This window comes from Typha latifolia, chromosome 9, assembly GCF_019914945.1.
Source record: "Typha latifolia isolate L0001 chromosome 9, TyphaL0001v2, whole genome shotgun sequence".
Classification (NCBI taxonomy): Eukaryota; Viridiplantae; Streptophyta; class Magnoliopsida; order Poales; family Typhaceae; genus Typha; species Typha latifolia.
Window position 1 is genome coordinate 370,346 of NC_133094.1, and position 25,815 is coordinate 396,160.

A 25,815-nucleotide genomic window follows, 5' to 3' on the forward strand; every position below is an offset into this window, starting at 1 on the left:
TCATATGATTATGTTTCGTACCACATTTGCTATTACCGCGTTATTTAGATGTGAGGAATGTTTTAATTTGAGTGTTGGGCTAAAAAGGAATTGAATATTTGAAAGGGCTGAGCCCATCGTCTCATCCGATCGATCGATCGATCTTCCAAAGAATAATTTCTCCAAATACAAATACATTGAATAATGGAGAAATCAATGCATGTCCTTTTCGACAACGAACTATCTTATCCGTCTCAATCCCCAGTTTATTCGTATTCTTCTTCCCACTCCCCGACTCGAGTAGCTGCTATTCCGACTCCATGGCGGCGAATCGACCGGAGGTTATCCGAGACAAATCCGACATGCGAGCTTGGTCCAGATCCGAAAAGTACCGAGGTAAAACCCTAGCTCTCGTCCCCACCATGGGATTCCTCCACCAAGGCCACCTCTCTCTGATCCGCGAAGCCAAATCGATCTCTGACGTCATCGTCGTATCCATCTACGTCAACCCGGGTCAATTCGCCCCTTCCGAGGATCTCGCCACCTACCCCTCCGATTTCCATGGCGATCTCCGAAAGCTCGCGGAGGCTGGCGGCGTCGATGCGGTGTTCTGCCCCAAAAATCTATACGAAAGTGGAATTGAGCGGAAGAAGATGGATAAAGATCCTTCCTTTGGCGAGGAAAAGGCGGTTTCTTGCCTTGAGAAGGAGGAGGGCGGTGACGGGCATGAGACTTGGATTAGGGTTGAGAGGTTGGAGAAGGGTTTGTGCGGGAAGAGTCGGCCGGTGTTCTTCCGAGGGGTCGCCACTATCGTGGCCAAACTTTTTAATATAGTCGAGCCGGATATTGCTGTGTTTGGGAAGAAGGATTACCAACAATGGCGTATAATTTGTAGAATGGTAAGGGCTGGAATACAAGTTATTATCGTATTTTTTTCCCTTTTCCTTTTGCAGCTTGCATTTTGAGTTTACTATGTTTCCACTCTGTTCCTCAACTTAGAGTGACCAATTATTTCATTCAATTTTTTCAAAGTCAGTAACATTTGATGACTAGAAATTGGATACTCCTTCTCCATTTACTTACTATCATGAAGTAGGTTATACTTTATACAATCGTCGTATGACATTATTGATGATCATTTTTGTATTGGCTGATGATCGGTTGTAGGTTCGTGATATCGATTTTGCAGTAAAAATAATAGGTTCAGAAATAGTTCGCGAAGCTGACGGTCTAGCCATGAGCTCACGGAATGTGCACCTTTCGCCTGAAGAAAGGGAGAAGGTTTGTCTTACACCAAACTTTTTAATTGATTACAGTGTCAAATTCTTGGAGTTGGGCTAATGCTGCAGGTTGTTTTGTACATGATGTTTAAGAATTAAAACATCTCTCACCTGTATGAGCATTCATCACCTTGTTGTCATTGTGCATTCATGTGGTAAAGAACTTTAAATCTAAAAGAAGTTGAAATTTATGAGAACGAATAGTTGAATTATATTCTATTCTTGCATCTATGGCTACTTATCAATTGGATGACTCAATTACCCAAGCTTTTATTTCTTTTTTCCCTTGTTTCATTTTCATATATTTTGAACCTTCCAAGCTTCATAATGGGTGCAAGGGGTTCCTCTAGATTCTTTTTTTTTTTTCAAAAATTATTGGATCATTAGTTAGTCTATAACTGTTGTACATAGAATGGTCTTCTATTTATATAGTTACTTTTTGGGTGAACCATGAAATGCTCAATTGACTTGAGATTTCATGTGCATCACTCTTGTTGAGGCAGCTCACTGGACAGTTGACTCTCATCATTTTCTCGCCACTAATCATTTTCTCATATAATGTCATGTAAGTTTGTTAATTTCTTGACAGCAAATTAGGTTCTACGGTGTACTTATTGTATACTCCTTCATTTATGTAGGCTTTGTCTATTAATAGGTCACTGACCAAAGCTAAATCCGCTGCATTACACGGGCAAAATTCCAGCCAAGAAATAAATGATCTGATAGTTCAAGAAATATGTGATGCTGGCGGCAGAATCGACTATGTTGAGGTAATTTGACAAGGCCTTTCCCTTTTCCAATTTGAGCATGAGCTCTTTTGATTAGATTCTGAACAAATCTGTCTGGTAATGTATGTTTGCTCGCAATTTCTGTGTCATTTTGATTGTCCCTTTATATATTTCATTTCATGGAACTCTGAATTTAGCATATTTGATGGTGTTAAGAATTAACCCTTTGGACTTCAGACAGTGACTATAAAATAGTGATATCAGTTCATTTGGAATGAGAAAAAAAAAATGCACAGATGCTTACTATGATGTTGCGAGATAACTGCGGCAATGGAAATCAAGATGAAGGATCTCAATACGCTAGAAAATCTCTGTTGATTTTTAGTTGACATCCTTGTAGCCTCCAATTTTTTTATAAATTATACTTGCTTGTAGCTTATACTTTCCCAAGTAGGTCTATTGTCTGTTTAGTTTAATGATTCTTTCTTCGATCTATTTAAATAGATCGGTATGTTGATTTGACATACGAGTTAAATTTATTTAGCTTATTTCTTTTATCACACATGAAAATGATAATTTTTACTATTATCATGAACTGGAAGGGGAAACTCTACTATATGTATTGCAGATTGGTGGATAGTAATTAGTATACTCTTTGAATGCAGATTGTGGAGCAGGAAAGTTTGGTACCTGTGGAAAATATCAACTGCCCTGTTGTGATCTGCGTTGCTGTTTGGTTTGGAAATGTTAGGTTGATTGATAATATAGAGATCAAGATGTAAATCTCCTACATTTCTTCTGTTATGTACAATGGCTATTTAAAGCGGCATGTATTGCCAGCCCATAACATTCTTATTTGAAGCTTGAATAAAATAAAGCTCATACCACATGATATATGATCACTTCTTAGAGCATATTCCTATTAGTTTCATCACTAGAACGCAAAAGAATCCAATGACCTGCCAACACTAATAATACCAACACTTTTTAATCACACAATCAAATTATTCAGCCCTGAGAACTGATGGATAACAAATTAACTAAAATGTATTAACTTATGGCAAAGTGAATAAACCAAAGTAGCCCGTGAAAGAAATCCCATCTGAAGCAATTCTGACCTCGTTCAGGAGAAGTAATTTATAGGAAAGCATCCTTTTCAAGCAACTTGAGCACGTCCTCCCGGTTGTTGAGCTTGGCGACATCAATGGGTGTCTTCCCATCGAGATTTTGGAGAGTACTGCACCACAAGAAAAGTCAATGAATCAAAAGAACAAGGTCAGAGGAGGGTAAATGTAGGTGTTCTTTTTTCTTTTCTTTTTCTTTCACTTACACAGCAGCACCATGCTCTAATAGAAGTGTTACACATTCCTTCTGGTCATATCCAGCAGCATAATGCAGAGGAGTGTTCTTGTTATTGTCTAATGCATCCACGCTGGCCTTCGCGTCAAGAAGAATTTGAGCGCACTTCACCTGAAAAACATAAAGTCAAACATCCATTCTCAAGATCAATTAAATTTGAAATGAAAAACAGAAAGTTAAGAACTCAAGCACTTAGATGTTGCGCGAAGCTATAATAGGGGGCACAATTTGAGGGTAAAGTAAAACGATTTGATTGTTTCCATACAATTATTCAGAGAGGTGAGAGTGCAAGGTTGACATCTTGCCTATTTGTCATCTACCAGAGAACAAAGATATTATGTCCAGTTCAACCAATAACCTAATATCACAAGTCAGATGAACAAAGATACACCTAAAATGACCCCACCCATGAAAAGCAAGAAATTCATGTGTAGAACCTACCAAAGACGGTGAGGAACCACATTCCCTGCTTAAAAATTAAAGCCAGTTTCTGTTTTAGGCCGTGGTACCAGTCAACTGTGCAATCTCACTCAATAAAATCATTGCATGTAGCTATTTACTACATATATGTACACAAATATATAGGTTAATTTTTTGCACTAATCAAGCTCAATATGACAACCTATCTCAAAAATGATAACACAAGGAAGTAGGAAACATAACAAAAGCTCCACATAAATGTTAAATGTAGGAAGCCTGTTTATAAGGAGGTGGATTGCCACCAGGTTAACTGCTCAAATTTGCAGCCTACAGTTAAAACCAACCTATGTTAAAATAACAAAACATTAAATTGCCATTTATATAGAAGAAAATATAAATCATCTTTCCCTAGGAAAAGAGTATATATTATGCCAAGATTATAGGTTCAGGAAAACACAAGGAAATATCAAGTAAAAGGGATCATACCTTACCGTACCCACATGCGAAATGTAAAGCTCTTCTTCCCTCAGAATCTTCTTCATCCTTATTTTCTCCTTCCTCCAAAGCTTTCTTCAAACCCTGCAAGGAATTGGGAAGAAATGTCAGTATCTAGATAACAATCAATTTGTCATGGCTTATATGTTCAAATGCTCTTCACGATAACGATGAACACAACATAAGTACACACTTAAGATGAGGTGCTAAACTGTACAGGCATCAAATACAAGGCACACATTCGTAAAAAACCTACATATCTAAGCCAAGACAAAGCTCATTTTAGCAAAGAAATCATGGATAAACGCCAAAGTGGCCCAACTATCAGAAATGTAAAGTGCACCTTAATCAGTGAGCAGCCAACTTTGATGTAGTGTCACATGGACTTGGCTACTGGTATCAGGTGGGGAGTCTGTCAAAGATTCTGATATTCCCATTGTTTCAAAATTTTCTAATCTCAAACACAGTCATACTGATAACAATGTAAGTACCCTGTAAACTAATTTTGCTTTAAAGTGAAATCTTATATTGTCTCATACATGAACAAATTGCAACGTTGCTTTTCCCAAATTCACATGTCAACCATGTCTTAAATATTCATATAGTTCAGAAAATTAAGAGTTCCTGATTGATCTGCAGTACCTCAGCATCACCGACACTAGCAGTGTGATGGATAATAGATTCAATTTCATCTCCGGGTTCCTCTTCTGCTTCTTCACATCCGGATAGTTCAGTAGAAGTTACAGCCTCTTCTAAAGGACAAGCACCCATTGCCTGACCTACCTTTTGTAGGAATTCAGGGTCATTCCAGAACCTACAAAAAATAAATAGAAATATTACAGGATTGGAAGTGCTTCATGATAAACTTAAGCCATAGCTCAGTATTAGCTACTTCATCATAGCAGCTGGACCACCACTCTCTATCTCGTCAAAAATTGACTTCAATGTTAGATCCTCCTTGATGTGTGACATTTGTTCTTCTAACTGTTCATTTCGAGGTGGACTAGTAAAACTCTCAAGCATGCTAGACATAGTAGGATCCTGCCATTGGGAAGAACAGATTATATGTTAAGACCCCCACTTCAAGCAAGACATAAAAAAGGATCATACACAAATCAAATTGAAAAAAGAGCTATTACCTGCATTAAAGCATTTTCAAAGCTTTTAGCCATTGTCATGAATTCAGGTTGCTGCATGAGTTGTTCAATGCTTGAAAAAGCATCCAACTGAGGAACACCTTCCTCTCCTTCACTGTGAAAGTTTTGCTTAACTTGTTCAGCCACCTGGTTGAACGCTGGACTCTTCGATATCTCTTCTGCCATCTGTATCATAGATGGGTCCTGCATTTGTCAAACCATATTGAGTATTATAAAATCATTCCTATCTACACAAATTGTTGTGTGCACGCAAAAAGGACATGCCAAATCTTCATAAAATCTTAAGGATGAAAGAAGATGCCTGATTGGACAAAAGTTGCAGACCCAAAAGAATTCAATTTAGACTAACTCGGGAGATTTTAACAGAAGCAACCAGAAGTTGGTTTTGAGATATATAAATTATGATTTGTATAAGAATAAGAGAAAGTAATCTTATAGTTTTCTTTATGCCAACTAATAGATCGAAATAATTTGTATCCTGTTCTCCAACCTGTTTAAAATCTGAGATTTCTTTCATATCAATTGTGTTAGTACATGGATGCATGCCACTGAAAGTACTTAAATCAGCAATACTTCCACTTAAGGGGGGCTCCAAACAAATAAATATAGCATGACTCCAGGGCTATGCTCTTTTGTCTGCCAGCAGAAAAAAGATCAAGCTAAAAACAAACTAAGCTCTAACAAGACTAAATAATTTAATAAAGTTGTGTATCATCAATGTCTTAGCCGGGTGATATACCCAAACAAAATGAGAATGACCATTTGTGGCACAAACAACCCATCAATATGTTGATAACAAAAGTAAAATGGTTAGCTACCACAGCCTATCCAAATGAAAGTCGATAAAACAAGGATGGGTTGATAGAATGTACATTGAGCAATTCCATTATAGAAGAAAAATCAAAAGGATTTGCAGGAAACCCATTGGTCGGTGCTGAAGCAGGACTATGTTGCCCTGGTTGCTGTTGCCTTGATGATTCCTCTTGTCTGGTGCTCTTATTCTTATCTGAAATGCATAATTACCTGAACACGTTAAAATGAAAGAACAAAATCTTTGTCTGATGCAAACTAAAATCAGCAGTTTTGTTAAAACAAGCAACAATTTTCAGTATCCAAAATGTTTAACTGATATTAGCCAGTAATTTGTGCTTCAATAAAATCATGGACTCAGTCAGATTCTAGAAGCATAGCCCCAACAAAAGACGGCGTCTTTCAAAAACGGAACAATAAAAATCTATAGACCAAAAGCATCTCCTAAACTAGACTCAAGATTTCACGGCTAAAATTGACATGCAAATCAATCTGCTATCCCTCTCAAACCCAATGTACTACACGAAGATCTGAGTATTGACGTGAGCGTCCATTAACCTCCTCTCTTACATAAGGAAACAAAATTAAAAGGTAAATAGAAACCGAAGACGTAAAAGAAGAAAAACTAAGCTCTTGCCTTGAGAAGCCATGGCGACGACGACGACGACGACGACAGAGACAAAGACGAGACGAGAGTTCTGGATTTCCCGAAGAAGAAGTAAACCCTTGCTTTGCCGTTGCCAAGAGTAAGGAACCAGGTTGGATTCAAACCTCTCTCTCTCTCTCTCTCTCTCTCTCTATATATATATATATATATATATATGTAGGAACCGATCAGGCCAGAAATTACCGAGTCGAATCGGGTGAGTTGGAGGTGAGTTCTCGTTTGGCACGAACGATTCTTTGCGTGCCAACATAGGAATGCAAGGATGCGATCCCAACGATATTGGAAGAGATTTGATGGCGACCTGATGCTTTTCATTTTACACCCTGCGTTATCTCAGTATTCCGATTTCATCCTGTCTTCTCGTTTTTTTTAATCTGACCCTTCCTTGTCTCACTAATTTATAGAGAAACACATACGGATGATTAAGGGTGTTTCTCTGGTATTTACCTTTTATTAAACAGGGTGTAAACCGAATTAAACCCATGAAGCGGGTGTAAAACGAAAAAAAGAAAATTCCTTTCGTCTTCTCTTTTTTCCTTCCGTACGAAATTAATAATCCAAAAATGCAAGGCTCTAAATATATTACCATTTAGATTCCATGACTATTAATTGTTTACCTCCCTAATGGTAAAATTGTTTAATATCTACATTACAATATCTGTCATTTATCTCAGTGGAAAAAATACAATATCCTGTGTCTTTCACAGCTGCAGTAGACAATAGTAACTCATAATCTCTGAATTGAAGACAGACAATTAATCTTCTTTCACAAAATCCAACATTAATTTAGAACTGCATCATATTCCACTAGCACATATTTGTATCCCTGAAGACAATATATGGAAGACTTCCTAGCTCACATATAAGCACAACTGTGGCCCTCCATCAGATCATAAAATCAGGCTATTCATCTTAATGTAATCAGAGGACAGTAAGGAGAATTATCCAGTCGACTTTTAGAGCTTTCAGACCAATCACTGCACTCTGCGAGTAGTCATAAGTTCAATTGAGATCAACAGCTTGGAAGTATCTCCAGTGACCTGTAATGCTGATTGCACCATTTAGATTAGCTTATGCTGGGTGATTTTTTACATCAAAACTAGGATTTCCTCATTTGGAATGAACAAAAGAATCCTCCATCTGACCGGCATTGTGATCTCAGAATCAGCATGCCCATAGTTGTGCTTGAAACCACCATCCCTCAGCAAGGAAACAAATGGCCGTCTGTCCTAGACAATAGGATGGACAAAAGGCCTCCAATAAAAGAAACTCTTCATGCCACTTTGTGTAATCCAATGTTGAGGTCAGAGGATATGGAGGTCAAAAATGGAACTGATTGATGCCATATAGCTTTAAATACTCGCTTTTGGTGAGCTTGAACAGACTGAGAAGGTGTACGGCTGTTATATCTGATATCAAATATATGGATCTTGGGATCCACCGAGCCAGATGATACATACAAGCCATCAGGAGACCATGACTGATTAATTAGAGCAGATTGAGATTCACTGCTTTCTTGATTCCAGCCAAAGGCATGAATCTCAGTCTGCCGTAACCTGATATCAAACAAGCGTAGCTGCTTGCCAGGTGCTCTGCCGGGAAAGAAAAAGAAAAAGAAAAAGAAAAAGAAAAGGAGATGAACAAATAGCATAAGCATAGTTGCATAAAACATAAACATAATGATAATAGTACAACAGATCTAATAATAACTAGATAACCACATATTTTGCAACAAAAGTTTCATTTACTTACCCTGTTTGCACCATGAATAAGTTGAAATCGGATGGATTTGGTAGCACACTCATGCATTTGCACTCTATTTGATGCTTGAACTCAGTTCTTCCTGTAGAGAGATCGAATGCTATAATCCTTTTGTCTGCACCAGCCGACAATATGGTTTTCTTTTGCTGCAATCCGGAAATGCCCATGACAGCAGAAGAATGCAGATTCCCATGTACTATCTTGTGCTTCCATGAATCTTCTCTCTCTTGCCATAGTACTACAGCATGGTCACTCCCACCAGTCACAAAGCATATATCAATCCAAGGCATGAAATTAATACTGTTTATAATGCCCTTCCGATGAGGTTTTCCTTCTAAGAAGGTAACTTTTTTCTGTTAGCACATAGTAAAATAGAATTTTGTAAGATGTCGATCAATGTTCCTGTATGATTATATGCGCTGTACGACATTTTTCCAATCTAATTAAAGCAACACAATCAATTCCTTGTGGTTTGAGTTAGGCACATGAAAACATGAGGAGAATATTGTATATAGTGCATTGCCAAGTTTTAGTATTTATCAACATACTATCTCACAATGGATGAAGATGGTAGTCTGTTAGAACAGACATGCATAAAGAAATGGAGATATGAAAAGTATAAGTCATCTTATAAGATATCATACCACAAAAAAATATAAAAGGAGACCAGAGCCATGTCAGTGAATAATAACCAAATGTATATGATCACAAATGGTAATGAAAACCCAATATGGCCTGAATTCAAGGCATTTGCCTGCTGATACAACATTCCTCCAGCTTTCACCATATATTAATTTAATTCTAAGTCATCTCCAATCAACATAAATAGAGTCGCAGAACACAACTTTAAGTTAAGAGTTAAGACAACTTGATAAAAGAACTAAAAAAATCTTATAACACCTACAAACACGATATCAAAACCATTAAGAATTGGTCAATGGTTTTATATTCCTCTAACAAAAAGCGGGTATGAGGTTTCTATACAGGGCTAGTAGCAAGTCCAAAAATATATATTCTCAAGTATCCAACTTAAGCTCATCCAACCGTGGGCCTAATTGGCTATGTATCTCCACAAATCATGTATATTTGAGCAACATCGTGCTAGAAATTAGAAAGATGATTTAGAACAGCACATCAAAAGGTAACAATTCTTAATAAATTTCACTTCTGAAAAGACTCCTTACTTCTCCTGATACATTGAGATTTAATCTCGAAATCTGAGAATCCCCACCATCAGCACTGTATGCAGCAAAAATGCTATCACCATCGGGGTGCCACGTTAGATCTTCAGGCCATTTCCGTTGCTTTGGGGACACACAATCTGTGGTGCTAAGTAGAGAAGCGCTAGGTCTGCAATAGAACATATATACAATGACCTATTATTCAATTAACAGGACATCACTTGATGGCCAAAGAATGAATTTCCACCAACAGAAAGATAAAATAATATTTCATGCAAGAAAATGCAGTAACCAAAGTAGGTATATAATCAAGTTTATTGTTACACTTCACCATCCAATTACAATAACAATTTCAGATTCCATAATTAGACTGTAAAAACAATGCTACAGGACAATCAGATTTAACACCAAAGGTTAAGAGATATACCCTTTAACCTGCACTTGCCATAAGTTCACAACACCATCCAATGCACTGCAAAATCACAACAGTAAACTTGTAAGAATCAGAATCCTGGCACCCAAGAAACAACAAAGACAAGTAGTTCTGCATGACACAGCACATCACCACTTGTCAAGATAAGCAGAAAGTGCAATTAGAATTAGTTATCTCCAAACGCAAAAGTAGCACCTATCTGAGGCGAGAAGACAAGTTTTTGTCTTATGTGGATTTAGCTACGAAGATACCTGGTTACAAAGAGCAGATCATTAACCGGACAAAGCTCAAGACTTCTCAACTTCCTCTTATGCTGACTCGAAAGCACCGTGCCAGTCTGGAATCTAAGCAAGTTAGGCGATGAACAACTGCGCACACTCGTGATCAAATCCTGGTGTTCCTTTTGTACTACATATCACCATTACAAACAAAACAATGAGAAAAATAAACAAAGAAGCAAGATTTTACAAGAACTGTAACGTATTCAAAGTGTTTGTCATCATACCAAACTTCCGTTTCGCCCTATTCTCTTGTGTCCTGATCGGTCCTTTATCAGGTCTGCTCGAAGAAGCATGCTTCGATCTCTCGGTGACGTTAGATTGAGCAGAAGACGAGGCAACGGCGAATGCTCTAGATGAAACTGGTTCCGGCTTAACGGCCGGGGATGGAATCTTAGGATTCAGCGGCGGGATAATAAGCTGAGGCCGGGAAGACGACGGCTGCTGGGCCGGCGGTTTCGGATGCGGAGTACCGTTCGTCTGCACGGGGCTTGATGAATTAACTTCAAGTTTCACGCGGCTATCCACAGCGGGCGTCGCATGGGAGTTCGATCGAAGGCGACCAAGCTTTGCCTTTGAATCGGTTAATCTTCTCTCCGCCTCATCAAGCTGAAAAGCATATCATATTGCATCATATCACGCGCAATTTTTTGCATCAAAGAGATGCGAAGTAAGAGGTAGAGAGAGCAAAATTTACCTGAGACTTGTAGTGGGAGAGCTTTTGCTTGAGGTGTTGGACCTCCTTGGTGCGGTGCTCGATTAGGGCGGCAAGGGCTTCTTCTTCCTCTTGATCCTGGATCCCGGATTCGTCCGCGTCGACGTCGATGGCTTCCTCGTGCTTCGGCTTCTTGAGGAAGCGAGGGTCCATCGTTGCCTGCTCGGAAGCGTGGAGGGGATTCGGATTTGAAATGATAAAAAAGGCGGCGCCTTTGAGACCGGGAAGGAGAGGAGGGTTACAGGAGAAAGTAGCTTCTTCCTCACTTTACCGCGGGTTCTTCTTTCTTCTGTTTGTTATTATAAGCGAGTACAGGGACTTAGTTTGGTAAAACGTTTGTTGTTATAAGCGAGTACGGTGACTTGGCTGAATAATGGATGTAAAGAGTTGTTATATATGCATTAGTATTACCATAGTGCTTATTTAGTTATCTTTATTTGTTAGCTTCTTATATGATCATTTAACCACTCTTATATCACTCACTTTACAAATAATTTTTTGGAAAGTGAAGGAGAAGAAAAAAAAAAGACGTTTCATATTAGATGACAATAATGAATAGATGAGAACAATGACTATTTCGAGCCTGAACAATGAGTTGCGACAGAAAACCTCAAACATTTAATAACTTATAATAGTCAAGATATAATTTTATTCCACATCAAACAAGTATGTGTCACATACTGAGAGCTCCAATATCTAACTGTGAGACAAGAGAATCAAAGCAAAGCATGATGACTTTTAGTAATTAATGCGATATCAATCTCGGTGCTTCTTCTACGTTCTTCAAGAACACAATGCTTTCTCTATCAGTTCCTGCAACTGTCCACTCTTGTATGCTTCTGCAACAAAGTAAATGCAAGATCTTAAAACAAGCTCAAGGAATTATGAGGGAAAAATCTCGGGCTAGAATGCTGCATATGAAAATCAATAGATCTGATGTAGCAGTATACAACTTAATGTTCATTGGCACAACTAAAATTTGGCCAGCAAAATCAAATAATTTCTGCATATAGAACACTGTATGATGCTCAGTATCTCGGAAAGCACAAAAGATGGATTCGTTATTCCCATATCTCTAACATGATATCTAATAAGAGTTCACAATAGATCGACTTGAAAATGCGCACCTTCTTTTCAAACCCAATCATAAGTACCTTCAAGATTAATTATTTATACTGAAAGAGTACTTCAAAGTTCAAACAGCAATTGCTAAGTGAACTTTCTACAGAACCTTCAATTCTAAATACTTCATATTGCACAGATGAAGAGAAAGGATTTAGAGGAATAGACGAATAATAACAATATAACATATGAACTAAAATGTACCAATGTAACTCCAAAACATATATTTAGTGCTTAAGACATGCCATACTATATACATATCACCAGGCAATTTCTAACCAACTAAGCTAAGACAGAAGTGGCTTTTCAGGTGCAGATTGCATGACAGATTGCTGCCTCAAATGTCATAAACCTATGGAGCCATTTCATCAAGCACATAGTAATTTCTATATATATAATTCTAGACGGTTTCATTAAGCAGCTATGGACAAAAGGTTGAAAGCAATATTTGTATGACTAAAACTGATGCTTAGCAGCTTCCATTTTTTCCTTGTCTCACTTTTCTTTGATTTCAAATACCATACTTCAACTCTATTTATTAGCATGTGATAACTACTTATCTTAGAAACTAGATATGGTTTCACTTTCTCAAGCACTAATGTAAAATATAGGTACAGACTACAATGAGCTCAGAGCAAGATAACTATTATTGTAACAACAAGGTAACAGGATGGAATCGAGACTAAACATAGCAAGTATATGATGACGCCTATCATTCACTATCTGGTTGCTTGCCTGCTTGATAGCATTTCTAGGAATTTCAATAGTCTTAACTCTTAAACAAATAAAACCTCCTTGAGCATGCCGTTTTTTGGGCATATCAATACAAGATAAACTTGGCCCAGCACTACTTTGCATGCTCATTTATATTTTGACGAATCTGATTCATAAGTGTAAGTGTGTGTGCATATAAGCCCTCCTTGATAATGCTCAAGAAACATATACCTAGGTGCACGTATGCATCTTTAGATAGAAAGAACCAAACAACAACTATGGGAGAAGAGAAGAAACTCACCAACTGTGATGTCACATCCACCAAAGAACTCGCCGTCGATATAAAGCTGGGGGAAAGTGGGCCAGCTGGAGTACTCCTTGAGCCCTTGGCGCAGCATCTCGTTCTCGAGGATGTTCAACGTCTCAAAGGGCACATTCAGCGACTTAAGGATCTGCACCACGGTGTTGGAGAACCCACACTGGGGGAAATCCTTGGTCCCCTTCATGAAAAGAATCACCTTGTGCGAATTCACAACCTTATCCAGCGTCGACTTCATCTCAGGGCTCAATGCTGCATCTTTAGCAAAATTTGATTAGGGGATATAAAAGGGCAGACAAAAAGTTCGTTATATTTTAATAAAAGTCCAGTGAAACTCTTACATGCAATGCCATGCTCCAAAGAAAAAATCGGTCAACTACATTAAAATCAATAAGGGAAAGAACCAGGGGGAGAAAAAAGGCACCGCCCTTAAAACAACTTGACAGAGGGACAAAAAGGGCCACATTTCTCTTTCGACTTCCCACATAATCTAGCGAAATTTACAACGGAGAAGAGATAATTGCAAGAGTCCACAATCCAAAGAAGGGGTAGGTTAACATATCGAAACCAAAAGGAGGAAGAACAAGAAGAAGGATTAAAGGCGACACCTTTAGCATAATTTGCCTAAGGCATATAAAAAAGAGACATTTTTGTTTCGATTTACAACTTAATCCAGCAGTAATTAGAAAAAAAAAGAAAAAAAGAGAAGGAACTATAACAGACCACCATGATCCAATGGGACGAAAAGATGAATTATTACCGGAGAAGCATCGCACGGAGAAGGAGGAAGGGAATGGTATCGGCGACCGCGGAGTCCGACCAGAGAATAGGGCCGCGCCGCCGGTTACGTACGGACGAGAGAGAGATGAGATAAGAGTAGGAGAAGGAGGAGGAGAAGGGGAAAGAAGGCGCGGGGCGGCGGCGAAGGCTGCGACGAGAGTTCGAGAAGCCCTCCTCCTCCAATACGAAGAAGGAGAGAGAGGTAAGGAGGACTTCAGAAGGGGTTGTGCTGTAGCAGCGGCGGAAGCCATCTATGGTAGTACTCTAAAGAAAATCTCTAGCCTCTTTCTGCTCCCTTTTGACCCCAAATCTCTCTCTCGAGTAGCGTTGCAAATAAGAAATATTTGTCTTTTTTTCTCGCAGATATTTGAAATTTTATCTGCATTAATAAGCATCTCGGTGGACGTGCCGGAGTGGTTATCGGGCATGACTAGAAATCATGTGGGCTTTGCCCGCGCAGGTTCGAATCCTGCCGTCCACGACATTTTAGATTCTCTTTTTAGGGATTTTTACAAATAAGACCCTACATTTTACCTATTTTATGATTCGCACTCCGTCTTTGAAAAATTTATAACTCGACCCTTCATTTTTTTTCTATAATGTTTATTAAACACCCCAACATTACTTTAGCTAACTGACATTAACCATGTTATATAGTTTATATAACTCTAGTTCAAAGATTACTAAAATACCCTTAAAAGTTATGAGCTGACCGAGATTGATATTTGCTATGATAATCTGATGGGATAGATAGACGCAGCATGGAAGGGCTCAAATGAAGGTGGTGCAGGACTGATTATTTTAGAGTTTCCGACAAATATTTACTTGGGCAAAGCTTCTCTCCTCAATAACTGCTATAACAGTTTGCATGGTGAGATGTTAGCTATGCATCTACTAATTGAGGAAGTCTACCTTAAGACGCCGACAAACAAAGTTTGGCTGTTCAGTGATTGCGAGGTGCTGGTTAATATACTAAATGAACATAGAGATCAGTCGATTTCCTAGGAATTGGCTCCGATAGTTAATGAATGCTTGGAACATATGAAGGAGCTCCCATCAATACGAATATATTACACAAGTAGAAAAAAAAAAAAACTTTGTGGCCCATAGTTTAGCTAGGTTTGCTCTAGCGAATCGGGTTAACAAGGTGTGGTTGAACTCAACTTGTGGTTTTTTTTGTAACCTTTCCTTATATGAATGAATAGATCTTTAAATTTTTATCAACAACAACAAAAGTACAATGCTTGGCAAATTCTATCAAGGAGAATGGATTACTTTATATTTGATCCCATATGTTTGAAAGATAGGATAAATCTCCTGTGAAAGCTTTTACTTTGGCCCTCCTAAATGCCTTGATCTTTGCTATTTCGACATTTTTGGAGCATCGTCTTGTTTAAACGTAAATAAATTTATCTGGGTTAGCAACTTTATAAAATCCTTTATCAGAAATAAAATTCCACAAAATAAATTGAATATTGCAGCTATTTGCTATATGCCACCTTAAAATCGGGTCGGATCGACTCGTACCAGAAACGGGTACGTATCAAACCAGAAAAATCTTTGGCGGGTTATCGAATAACGACTGCAAGCCCGTTAACCTGAGATCCACAGACCAACCCGCTAATCATTTACAAATCCAATCACACGCATCTCGATGCCTCATCGCCGCTTTAGGGAGCCCTCGTTGTAAGTATCCGGCGCAAGGTACCCAACATAGAACACGAAAGACGTGCAACCAACCATAGGACTCCACGCTAGCCATTTCAACAGCGTATAAAAGGAAGGCGAACTCTTCCTCATCCCGAACCCTAGCGGCACCCCAAAACCCTATCGATATTCCTATCTTATCTCTCTCCGCCTTCTCGAGGTAAAGAGATCTACTTAATTTTATGCCACATTTCTTGTTTGCATGCCGCTAATTCCATTGCGCGATCTGTGGATCTTATTAAAGCTTGTGTTTATTAGCGTCGTCGGTTATGTTTTTGTAGAAATTTCCATGAAATGGAGTGTCTTTGTAAATTGCGGCTTGTTGTAGTAGCAATGTGTTAAAGATGAATGCGTTATGCTTGGTTGATTCCAGTAAAAGCATCTTTCCTACTTTGCACATCATTGAAGCATTTGAGAGAAAGAGAGAGAAAAAAAGGATCGAGGTCTTTAAAGTTTAAACATCTCTATCGCAGTCATTGAAGACATTTTAGTTATGAGAAATTACTCATAGAAACAAGTTCCAAACTTTATGATTACTCAATAGATTAAGTCTCCTATTGACTTATATCTTAACTGGGCATTACTTTGTTTAGTGCCTTGATCAAAATTAACTATAAATGTGTTAATTCTTTGATGCTCGAGTCTTTTTTATTTTTGGCTGATGTTTCCTGGCGAAAAATTCATTGAAGTCATCCTACACTAGTTACCTTCTTATTAGCATTTTCCTGTTGCAGATGGATAGGGAGAAGCTCATGAAAATGGCTGGTGCAGTTCGTACCGGTGGCAAAGGCAGCATGCGCAGGTCCTGAATATGCCCTCTATTTATTGACTGATGAGTAACAGAAATTTACAATCTGGAATGCATTGTTGTTTTAAGATGGTAGGACTGGCTATATGTTTGACACTGGCTAAAGTTGTACTTCTTTGAATGATTGAAAAATCTTTAAGACATGAATCGAGGCACCGCTAACAGGATGAAGGTGCCCTGAGTCAATGTTTGATCTGCTCTTGATGTTTTAAGTTTTTCAATGGTTTCTTGTATGGAGAGTGATTTCTCCTAGAATTGCTTTTCTCTTCATACGAGTGTATGTGTGTTCAAGTTAATGAATAATGGAAAACCTTATTCTATACTAATCTTCTTCTCCCTTAAACAAGTATGTGCACAGGGATTTTCTTCCTTCCGATGAGTATAGATGATACATAAATCATGCTGCCTTTGGGAATATGATTTTCATATATATTTATCTCTGTTCATATTTTTGCTACTTATCTCAATCAGGAAGAAGAAGGCGGTCCACAAAACAACCACAACAGATGATAAACGGCTGCAGAGCACATTGAAAAGAATAGGCGTGAATGCTATCCCCGCTATTGAGGAAGTCAACATTTTTAAGGATGATCTTGTTATCCAATTTTTGAATCCTAAAGGTTTGACAACAAAGTTATCTGAGTGTATGATGTATCTTTGATTTTCTCAGAATAATCAGTATACTTTCTCTTTTTACTAATTTAATTTGTTTCATTTCAGTTCAAGCTTCAATTGCAGCGAACACATGGGTTGTTAGCGGTTCTCCACAAACCAGAAGTAATCTCATTTCGGACTTATGTGCATGTTTAATGTATATTTTCATATATGAATGAATGAATTTAACATGACATAGACAGTGCAAGTTATTTTAGATGTACTCTACAAAAACCACTAATTTATAAATCAAAGTTTGGTCTGTATTAGATATTAGTATCTATGCATGCTTTGATAAATAAATTAAGGACATGACTGCTTTGCTGTTGGTAGCCAGTAACTGAACTTTCAATTCTGTTGTGTATATTATATTTTCTCTGTTATCTTATTACCTTTTGATTTTTCCTTTTCTTTTGCATCTCTCTCTCTTTACTCTGTTTTACTTAATAGACTCATTTACAATTCTTCCTGGTGGCAGAACTTCAGGATCTTCTACCTGGCATCATTAACCAACTCGGTATGTTTCTTCTCAGAAATATAACAGCCTTCTATACATTTCAAGTTATCAGTCTTGTATTTGCTGAAGGATATATCGATTTTTCACTTTTGTTGTACATTGTTTTTATCCTTGATTGCGTTTATTATAATCAAACTGGACATTGAAAAAGGGAGGGGAGGATATTTAGTTGTTTTAAGCAGCTGGCATAATACAATGATTTGCATTCGTGGGTGTTATCATCTTCTAACAGATAATGGTTCTTTCAGGTCCTGACAACTTGGATAACCTGAGGAAGCTTGCCGAGCAGTTCCGAAAGCATGTAGATGCTGCTGATCCCAACAGCACTCAGGAAGAGAACGATGATGACGTACCCGAGCTTGTTGCTGGAGAGACTTTTGAAGCAGCAGCAAATGAGACACCGGTAGTTTCATAGATGCGCTCTCAGTTTACTCGCGGTGCCATCATTATTGTCTTCCCTAGGCCATACTGCAGCTTGTCATTCTCTTTGCAGCTTACTCTTTGAGTGATCTTATGGTTTTGTAATGGAAAGACTCATTTAGCTACTCTATCCCAGAAATCCACCTCATTAGTTTGATGAGAAATTGCCAATGATCCTACTTTTTGTTAGATTCTCAAAGTGATTGCTGATTGTTCTTTACATATGTGTTTCGTGGAGTTATTTTAATTCATTGCTGTTGGACAGTCATGTAGTGCAGACCAATTGCTACAGCTAAGCAAGATCCAGTCGTCCAACTTCTGTTTTTCTCCTTGAGATGCGGAATCTTCCTGTTCATTTGTTGGTGTGTAGTGCAGGAATCCCATGGTTTTGATCTTATAAAATAAATTGGTAAATAAATTATAAGAAAAGCTGGTGGGTCGACGAACAGTCTATGCCCTGCGCGACACGTGTACGGAGCATTATCACCAAACTTTACATACTATGCCCTCTATTTTTAATATTTGCAAATGCACCTATTTATAGTTTGCAGTATGCTGTGTATTTTTGAAATAATTTTTCTCAAGGATCCTATTAATAATTTTTATATACAGGTTTTGAATTTATATTAACCATCGATACTCTTGAACGAAAAAATATATATACATAATTATATATTCACATATAACTTTTTAAATTGATAAAAAAATAATTAGATGAACCACTAAGCTAAAAAAGAAAATCTTTTTTAATTCAGATAAATGAAAATGGTGATAAAGTCTAAATAAAATTATTTCTATATTTTTAACGTGAAAAAGAGAAGTAGGGTGTGATTTGTAAATATTAAATATGTACTGTGTAAATCATAACTAAGTACGAATTTAGGGTGTTAAATATAATATTTTTGATTTCAGTTATGATAACACACTAAAAGTTACCACCACACATCTACCAACCACATCTCCTTTTCCGACTTTCCCCAATTACTACACTCCATCGTCCACTCCAAGTTCACCGTTCAAACCATGTCCAAATCTCTCCTCTTCGTCTTCCTCCTCTCGTCACTCCTAAATTATTCGTTTGCTCTCGAACCCGCCCCAACTCCATGGCCCCTCCAATTCCACGCCGTCCTCTTCATGAACTACAGCAAGGAGCTCTCCCTCATCGACCTCTGGTACGACTGGCCCAAGGGCCGGAACTTTAACATCATACAGGACCAGCTCGGTGGGCCCCCGATCTACGACCTCGAGTGGAACAACGGCACCTCCTTCGTCTACACCCTCGCGCCGCCCCTCTCCTGCCACTCCGTCCAGCTCGAAGTCGGCATCCTCCGCCCCAACTGGCTCGACGGCGCCGAGTATCTCGGAAGGGAAGTCGTCGATGGGTTCTTGTGTAATGTGTGGACCAAGGCCGAGTTTATCACGTACTACGAAGATGTTGAGACCAAGCGCCCCGTGAGCTGGATCTTCTACACCGGTGAGATTTTCTCTTGATTTGTTTCTGAGTTCTTGACAGAATGTTGGTTTTATGGACTAATTAAATGCTAAAAATGTACGATTTGTGATTTGTGATTGTGATCTTCACTCGTAGTGTTAAGGATCTTATTGGTAAGGAATCTGATCATAAATTTTTCAACATGTGTAGGAAGAACCGCTCACGTTATGACATTTGAGGTGGGAGCTGCGCTCGAGGATGCCAAATGGCAGGCTCCTGTGTACTGTTTTGAGGAGAAGAAGAAGAAGAAGGAAGAGAATCTTGAAAAGGAATCATCTTTTTCCCGATTTCTTTCATCAGAATATGATGCTAGGGCCTAGGATCTGAAGGGGATTGGATGGTTCCTGATTTAAGTAAGCCGGTTGTTATCCACACTATCCATGTGATATGATTAATGCTTGATTAGCTTTTTATGAGCAATTCTCGTTGATAATCCATAAGCTTTTCGTCTTCATCTATTTTGGATGATTCTTTATTTTAATATAATACATAACAACTGCGAACAATGATTATGGATAACGGAGAGGAAATCATTGCATGAATAAAAGAATTACTTGACAAATTAAAGAGTTAAGTTGGATGTGCACATATTTTGTCTCTTTGAAAAGAAAAAAAAAACAAATATGTCAAATGATTGCAAAGGAGAAAATTAGAATATGCAGTAACAGGAGGTGGATGAACAAGGATAGTGCACATATCCACGCAATTAAACACAATTATCCAGACAAGCATACAAGTAAGTTGGATTATGACCCAAATATTACAGCAAGAGACAGGAGGAAAAGAAGGAAAAGAAAAGACAAACATATGTCACAGTAGAATATTGCAGAATACACACAGATACTACACCTACGGATTAACCAACTTGAGAGAGTCACTCTTCTCCTGCAGGCCAACAAGCAAGCTGTCGAAGCTCTTCTTGAAGGAATCAACCCCCTCTGCTTCTAGCTGAGTTCCAACTTGGATCCAATCCATACCTAATTTCTCGAGTGCACTATATATGCCTTCAGCCTCAGATACTTCTGAGTCGATCGTCCTCGAGACGGTGCCATGGTCAATGAATGCTTGCAGGGCCTGGTCAGGCATGGTGGAGACCTGAAGACATATCAAATAGGTTTAGTTACCTGAGTGATTCCTTGAATATGCACACTTAGATTACAAAATGTTCTTTTGGGGCAAGGAATTTCATGAGATACTGTCGAAACTCACCGTATCAGGTCCAATGAGAGGAGACACATATAAGGTGTCAGGATATGCGGGATTCTTAACACTGGTAGATGCCCACAACAGTCTCTGCTTCTTGGCGCCTTTCTTCGCTAAAGCCTCCCACCGAGGACCAGAGAATTTCTTTTGATAGAGCTTGTATGCAAGTGCTGCTTGAGCAACTGCAGCCTGAAGAAGGAAAAATATATTAGCCATCTAACTATTTTTCCACCACCTGAAGTTCTCAAAAGAAAACAGAAATGAAAGAGCCAAAAGGTTGTTCTTCTTGGATTTACCTTTCCTCGAAGATCAAGTGCTTCCGGTGTTCCAATCTTTTCAAGCATCTTGTCCATGAGTGTGTCAACACGACTAACAAAGAAGGAAGCCACACTGGTCACTCTAGATAAGTCACTCAACCCAGAGGACTCGAGCCCATCTAAGTAAGCATCAATGACTGCTTCATATCTTGAAAGCGAAAAGATAAGCTGTGGATTAGAGCAATAGTCAATACACAATAGATGAAGAGAAAAGAATAGCAAGCATCGATCACATGGGAATTAACTGGTGGTTAGCAATAGGTTTGATCCAGTTAGAATCTTGCGAGATACTAATGGTTATTGATACTAGCAGTAGAACACTCCATCAGTTATGTGCAAGAGAACTTACTGTAACATTGACGCTTATACCATTAAGAATAACTTCTCTGATAGAGGGAACACAATCTGCAGTAGCTGGGATCTTTATGTAGACATTGGGACGGTCCACAACTTTGTGCAACCATTTTGCAGCTTCAACAGTTCCATTGGTATCATTTGCAAGTCTAGGAGAGACCTCAACAGATACATAGCCGTCACCTCCGTCTGTTTGATCATAGATTGGTTCAAAAAGTTTGCATGCATCTTGGATATCCTTTATTACTAGCTCCCAGTAAGCACTTTCTATGTCCTTCCCAGCTGACACGAGCTGCCTGAAAATACCATATAGTGTAGAAGTTCAGCTCAATCAAGCCAAAACCGAAAGGGAAATTTGTATTGCCATAGGCACAGGGTGATGAAAAATAAGATGCATTAACGGTGTCATCGATAAACAAAGGAGGAGATTTACTTGAACTGTTCGTCATATGCATCAGATGATGATATAGCTTTCTGAAAAATCTGCAGCACGATTAAGAAGAAATAGATGATTACAAGAGAAACCAAAGAACAAAATAGAATGGATAAAATATGTTTTACATTACATTCATGAAAGGATCAACACCAAATGTAGTCGAAAAGAAAAGGAGAAATCTTAACCGTAGGGTTGCTGGTGACTCCTCGGACGCCACTGGCAATAAGTGGTAGCAGATCTGTTACTGGACGGCAGAGATTATCATACCATGGAGACTGCCCCTGTTGCTCATAAAGGTCATGTAGAACTGTTCTCTTTGTTGGAACACCATTTCCATCTTTTCCTGAACACCTAACACTGTAATGAATGCATGGTTCATCAAATAGAGTTTAAGAACCTACTACCTTCTTTCCTAATTAGCCTCTAGAAAAGTACCGATCAGGAATATAACTAAAGTATGATAATACCGATCAGCATTCTGCAACACTTCTTATATCAAATGTAATTTGTTCAAAAAGTTAGCATACGGATAGATTCATGCATACAGAGTTAAGCTCCTATATTAACATCAATAGTTACGTACTTAACAAACAATTAAGTTACAGACCTCAGCAGAGTTCCTCTTTGCCCCTCCCTCTCTAAAAGGAGGCAAACCGGGTCCCAAATTAGCTCAAACTTTTCTATTGCACAACTTATTTGATAAAAAAAAACGATCTTTTTAATCTATCATCAACGTAAACAAGATTGCATCACACAAGAAAAGAGATTTAAGGAAATAAGTTGGAAATGGGGAAGAAAACTTACACCAGCGAGCTCCTCTCGAGGCGATTTGTTCGAATTGAGAGGCGTAGAGGTGAGCCGAGGCTTCGAATCGGATTCCCCTGGTGGAACGCTATCGAGAGCTTCGGGTCGGATCGAGAAGCCGAAGCGGAGAGAGACGAGGCAGATGCGAAGGTAGGATTTGCGAGCTTAGAGATAGAAGCCATGGATGCCGAGAGATGGAAGGGGGGCGAGTATTAGGAATTATTAGGATTTTTAAGCATTATATTAAGCTAAGAAGATACGCTTAATATAGCCAATGATGACGTCACTGCTAAGGCCAGCGAGCCAAATACTATATTAAAAAGAAGAAGCAGTATTTTATTATAATACTTGCCAGGGAGAGAATAGTTAGTTTACAATTAATTAGATACTAATAAATAATAAATAATTACACCAAGACTTATGATGAACTATTCCCTATTTCCATCTCGTTACTTATTTGTTATATCTTTTTGTTAAAAATTAATGTGCGAGTATCAAAGTGAGTAATTTAAGACCATATAGATATTATTTTTCTCCTATTTTAAAAAAAATGAAAAAAAGAGAAATTTTGATACTAAAACTGTTATTTGACTCTTTTCATTAACACTGTGATGGGTGAGATTTTCCATAATTTATGGATATTTTCATCATATTACTTATCTGTAATATTTTTTAGTAAAAAATAATATGTAAATATTACATGATTAAATTTAGATCCTTTAAATTTTGTTTTACTCTTATTTTATAAGAGAAAAAGAGAAATTTTAATAATAATATTGTTATTTGATGCTTTTCATTAACAATGTCATGAATGAGAGTTTCTCATAATTTAAGGATAAATATGCTAGAAAAAAAGATATTTGATATAAGTAAAAATAGTCAATAATTATACCTAGACTGTTGAACCATTATCTATTTTTATCCAATTACTTATCATTATATTTTTTGCTAAAAATTAATATCTGAACACGTCATTAAATTTAGAGTCTACAATCATTTTACACTTACTTTTGAAGAAAAAAAATTAAGAATAAAATTGTTATTTGACGCATTCCTTTAATACCGTCACGAGTGAGATTAGCTAAGAAAGTGTACATAAAAATAGGCAATAATTTAGAAAATCTTAATGAAGTTATTCTTAACAAAGTAATTATGAGTGATGTTTAAGAGCCAGCAGTGAAGTGAAGCGGCTCTTCGTCTCAGGAGAAGCCCTTAGGCGAGTAAGAAAATTTTCTTTTAGAGGGCACCTAATTTGATAAAGTTTGACCTATTTGAAGAGTCGAATTGGCTTTTGTAACCCTTGAGAAGGTGCTTCATGGTTTAATTTGTTAATCCAAGTGTAGGAATGTGATTCCTTAGCACAAAATCTAGCTATCCTTTTTATTTATATGAGTCACCACTTTAGGTCTCGTTGTCCTGAGACCTATTTTGTTTGTTTCTTTTAAATAAATAAATAAATAAATATATATATATATATATATTATCAGGTTTTTTTTTTTTTTTTTTGATCATTTATATATATATTATCAGGTGACGAGAAACAATAGTGAGGAGAAAAGAACGAGACGACTCGTGAAAGCTAATTAAAGCTCGGAAGGACGTAATCGCGAGTCGAGAGCTGTGTTTAGGTATTTTTTATTTGAGTTTTAAATCCCACATCGGCTACGCAATAAAATATAAACATATACTTATATATAGGATGTATCGTATAACATCCATGGAGGCATCCGTTTTAATATTATTTAATTACGACGATCACAGAGCGCGGAACATGAAGGCTAGCCCAGTAAATGAATTTCTAACCTGAAATATATAATTTTGTGAAAAACCTCCTGTTTTTTTTATATATTTATGAAGAAGAATTTATTTTCAAGTAAGATTTTATTTAGGGATGAATGCGTACTTAAAAAGGATTAAGAAAGATAAGATAGTGTACCCAAAAATGGTCAATTATTACATTTAGGCTACTAAATTGTTGCCTATTTTCATCCCATTAGTTATTTATTATATTTTTTGCTAAAAAATAATATATGAGTATCAATTAATTAAATTATCATATTATTATTATTTTAAAGAAAATAAGAGAAAATTTAAGACTAAAATCGTTACTAATGCTTTCCATTGACACTGTCATGAATGAAACTTTTCATAATCTAGAAATTAATGTGTTCCTTAAAAAATAGATAATGATGCATATGTAAAATTGGACAATAATTACACCTAGGCTTCAGAGTTGGTGTCTATTTCTATTCCATTAGTTATGTGTTATATATATTTTTTAATAAATAATACGATAATATTATGTGATTAATTTTAGACCATCAATCATTTTACTCTTAATTTAGAAGAAAATAAGACAAAATTTGATAATATATTTGATATTTGATATTTTTCATTTACGCCGTCACAAGTGACATTTTCATAGTTTAGAGATGAATGTGTACTAAAGAAAGAATAAGGGAGTGTATTATAACAGGACAAAGGAGTGCATGTAAATATGGTTAATAATTACACTTGTACTTTTGAATTGTTGCCTATTTTCATCTAATTTTTATCATTTATATTTTTTTATTAAAAAATAATATGTGAATATCACATAATTAATTTAAAAATCTATAGGAATCACTAAAGAGCTTGATTCAGTGAGCTTGACAAAGTTGTAGGACAGTGACCCAATTAGCTCGGCTTACTTCTATTTGTCTTGTGCCATTCTTTTATGGTGCAGCCAATACAAGCTAAGCAGGAGACTTGTTTTGAAGAACGTTGCTCTTTATTTTATTTTATTTTATTTAAATAAGAGCATGTATAATTGTTTCTTAATATTTTTTTATTGTATTTAAGCCAAATTTGGAGCTTGATCTATCTTTTCCCTAAAACTGAGGTTCAAAGGTATAACAAATCAATA

At 37.3% G+C, this 25,815-nt stretch overlaps 7 protein-coding genes and 1 non-coding gene across 8 annotated transcripts; 4 read left to right on the top strand and 4 right to left on the bottom strand.

Annotated features, from left to right (window-relative positions):
• Positions 1–73: 73 nt before the first annotated feature.
• On the top strand, positions 74–2,876 carry LOC140795773 (pantoate--beta-alanine ligase). Its single transcript, XM_073148533.1, has 4 exons — positions 74–878; positions 1,147–1,260; positions 1,898–2,029; positions 2,653–2,876. Exons 1-4 carry the CDS (start codon positions 300–302, stop codon positions 2,767–2,769), a joined length of 942 nt encoding a protein of 313 aa, XP_073004634.1. The 5' UTR covers positions 74–299; the 3' UTR covers positions 2,770–2,876.
• A 66-nt stretch (positions 2,877–2,942) lies between these two features.
• On the bottom strand, positions 2,943–7,018 carry LOC140795772 (ankyrin repeat domain-containing protein 2A-like). The gene is made up of 8 exons (XM_073148532.1): positions 6,866–7,018; positions 6,291–6,424; positions 5,401–5,601; positions 5,154–5,302; positions 4,904–5,075; positions 4,253–4,345; positions 3,318–3,457; positions 2,943–3,224 (listed from the first exon to the last, which is right to left on the bottom strand). Exons 1-8 carry the CDS (start codon positions 6,876–6,878, stop codon positions 3,125–3,127), a joined length of 1,002 nt encoding a protein of 333 aa, XP_073004633.1. The 5' UTR covers positions 6,879–7,018; the 3' UTR covers positions 2,943–3,124.
• Positions 7,019–7,528: 510 nt separating this feature from the next.
• On the bottom strand, positions 7,529–11,538 carry LOC140794588 (uncharacterized). The gene is made up of 7 exons (XM_073146675.1): positions 11,246–11,538; positions 10,776–11,157; positions 10,522–10,678; positions 10,265–10,309; positions 9,841–10,006; positions 8,648–9,009; positions 7,529–8,487 (listed from the first exon to the last, which is right to left on the bottom strand). The coding sequence occupies exons 1-7, from the start codon at positions 11,414–11,416 to the stop codon at positions 8,169–8,171; spliced, it is 1,602 nt and encodes a 533-aa protein (XP_073002776.1). The 5' UTR covers positions 11,417–11,538; the 3' UTR covers positions 7,529–8,168.
• Positions 11,539–11,858: 320 nt separating this feature from the next.
• Positions 11,859–14,557, bottom strand: LOC140795005 (uncharacterized). Its single transcript, XM_073147364.1, has 3 exons — positions 14,179–14,557; positions 13,401–13,670; positions 11,859–12,102 (listed from the first exon to the last, which is right to left on the bottom strand). Exons 1-3 carry the CDS (start codon positions 14,447–14,449, stop codon positions 12,047–12,049), a joined length of 597 nt encoding a protein of 198 aa, XP_073003465.1. The 5' UTR covers positions 14,450–14,557; the 3' UTR covers positions 11,859–12,046.
• Positions 14,558–14,597: 40 nt separating this feature from the next.
• Positions 14,598–14,679, top strand: TRNAS-AGA (transfer RNA serine (anticodon AGA)). Its single transcript has one exon. It is a non-coding gene; the product is annotated as a tRNA-Ser (tRNA).
• A 1,183-nt stretch (positions 14,680–15,862) lies between these two features.
• On the top strand, positions 15,863–18,468 carry LOC140795006 (nascent polypeptide-associated complex subunit beta-like). Its single transcript, XM_073147365.1, has 6 exons — positions 15,863–16,065; positions 16,640–16,707; positions 17,185–17,333; positions 17,434–17,490; positions 17,846–17,884; positions 18,133–18,468. The coding sequence occupies exons 2-6, from the start codon at positions 16,640–16,642 to the stop codon at positions 18,297–18,299; spliced, it is 480 nt and encodes a 159-aa protein (XP_073003466.1). The 5' UTR covers positions 15,863–16,065; the 3' UTR covers positions 18,300–18,468.
• A 773-nt stretch (positions 18,469–19,241) lies between these two features.
• Positions 19,242–20,254, top strand: LOC140795457 (uncharacterized protein At4g14100). Its single transcript, XM_073148012.1, has 2 exons — positions 19,242–19,778; positions 19,947–20,254. Exons 1-2 carry the CDS (start codon positions 19,328–19,330, stop codon positions 20,114–20,116), a joined length of 621 nt encoding a protein of 206 aa, XP_073004113.1. The 5' UTR covers positions 19,242–19,327; the 3' UTR covers positions 20,117–20,254.
• A 218-nt stretch (positions 20,255–20,472) lies between these two features.
• LOC140795455 (uncharacterized) lies at positions 20,473–23,150 on the bottom strand. The gene is made up of 7 exons (XM_073148011.1): positions 22,911–23,150; positions 22,292–22,463; positions 22,104–22,153; positions 21,666–21,966; positions 21,296–21,484; positions 21,006–21,188; positions 20,473–20,891 (listed from the first exon to the last, which is right to left on the bottom strand). Exons 1-7 carry the CDS (start codon positions 23,090–23,092, stop codon positions 20,646–20,648), a joined length of 1,323 nt encoding a protein of 440 aa, XP_073004112.1. The 5' UTR covers positions 23,093–23,150; the 3' UTR covers positions 20,473–20,645.
• Positions 23,151–25,815: the final 2,665 nt, after the last annotated feature.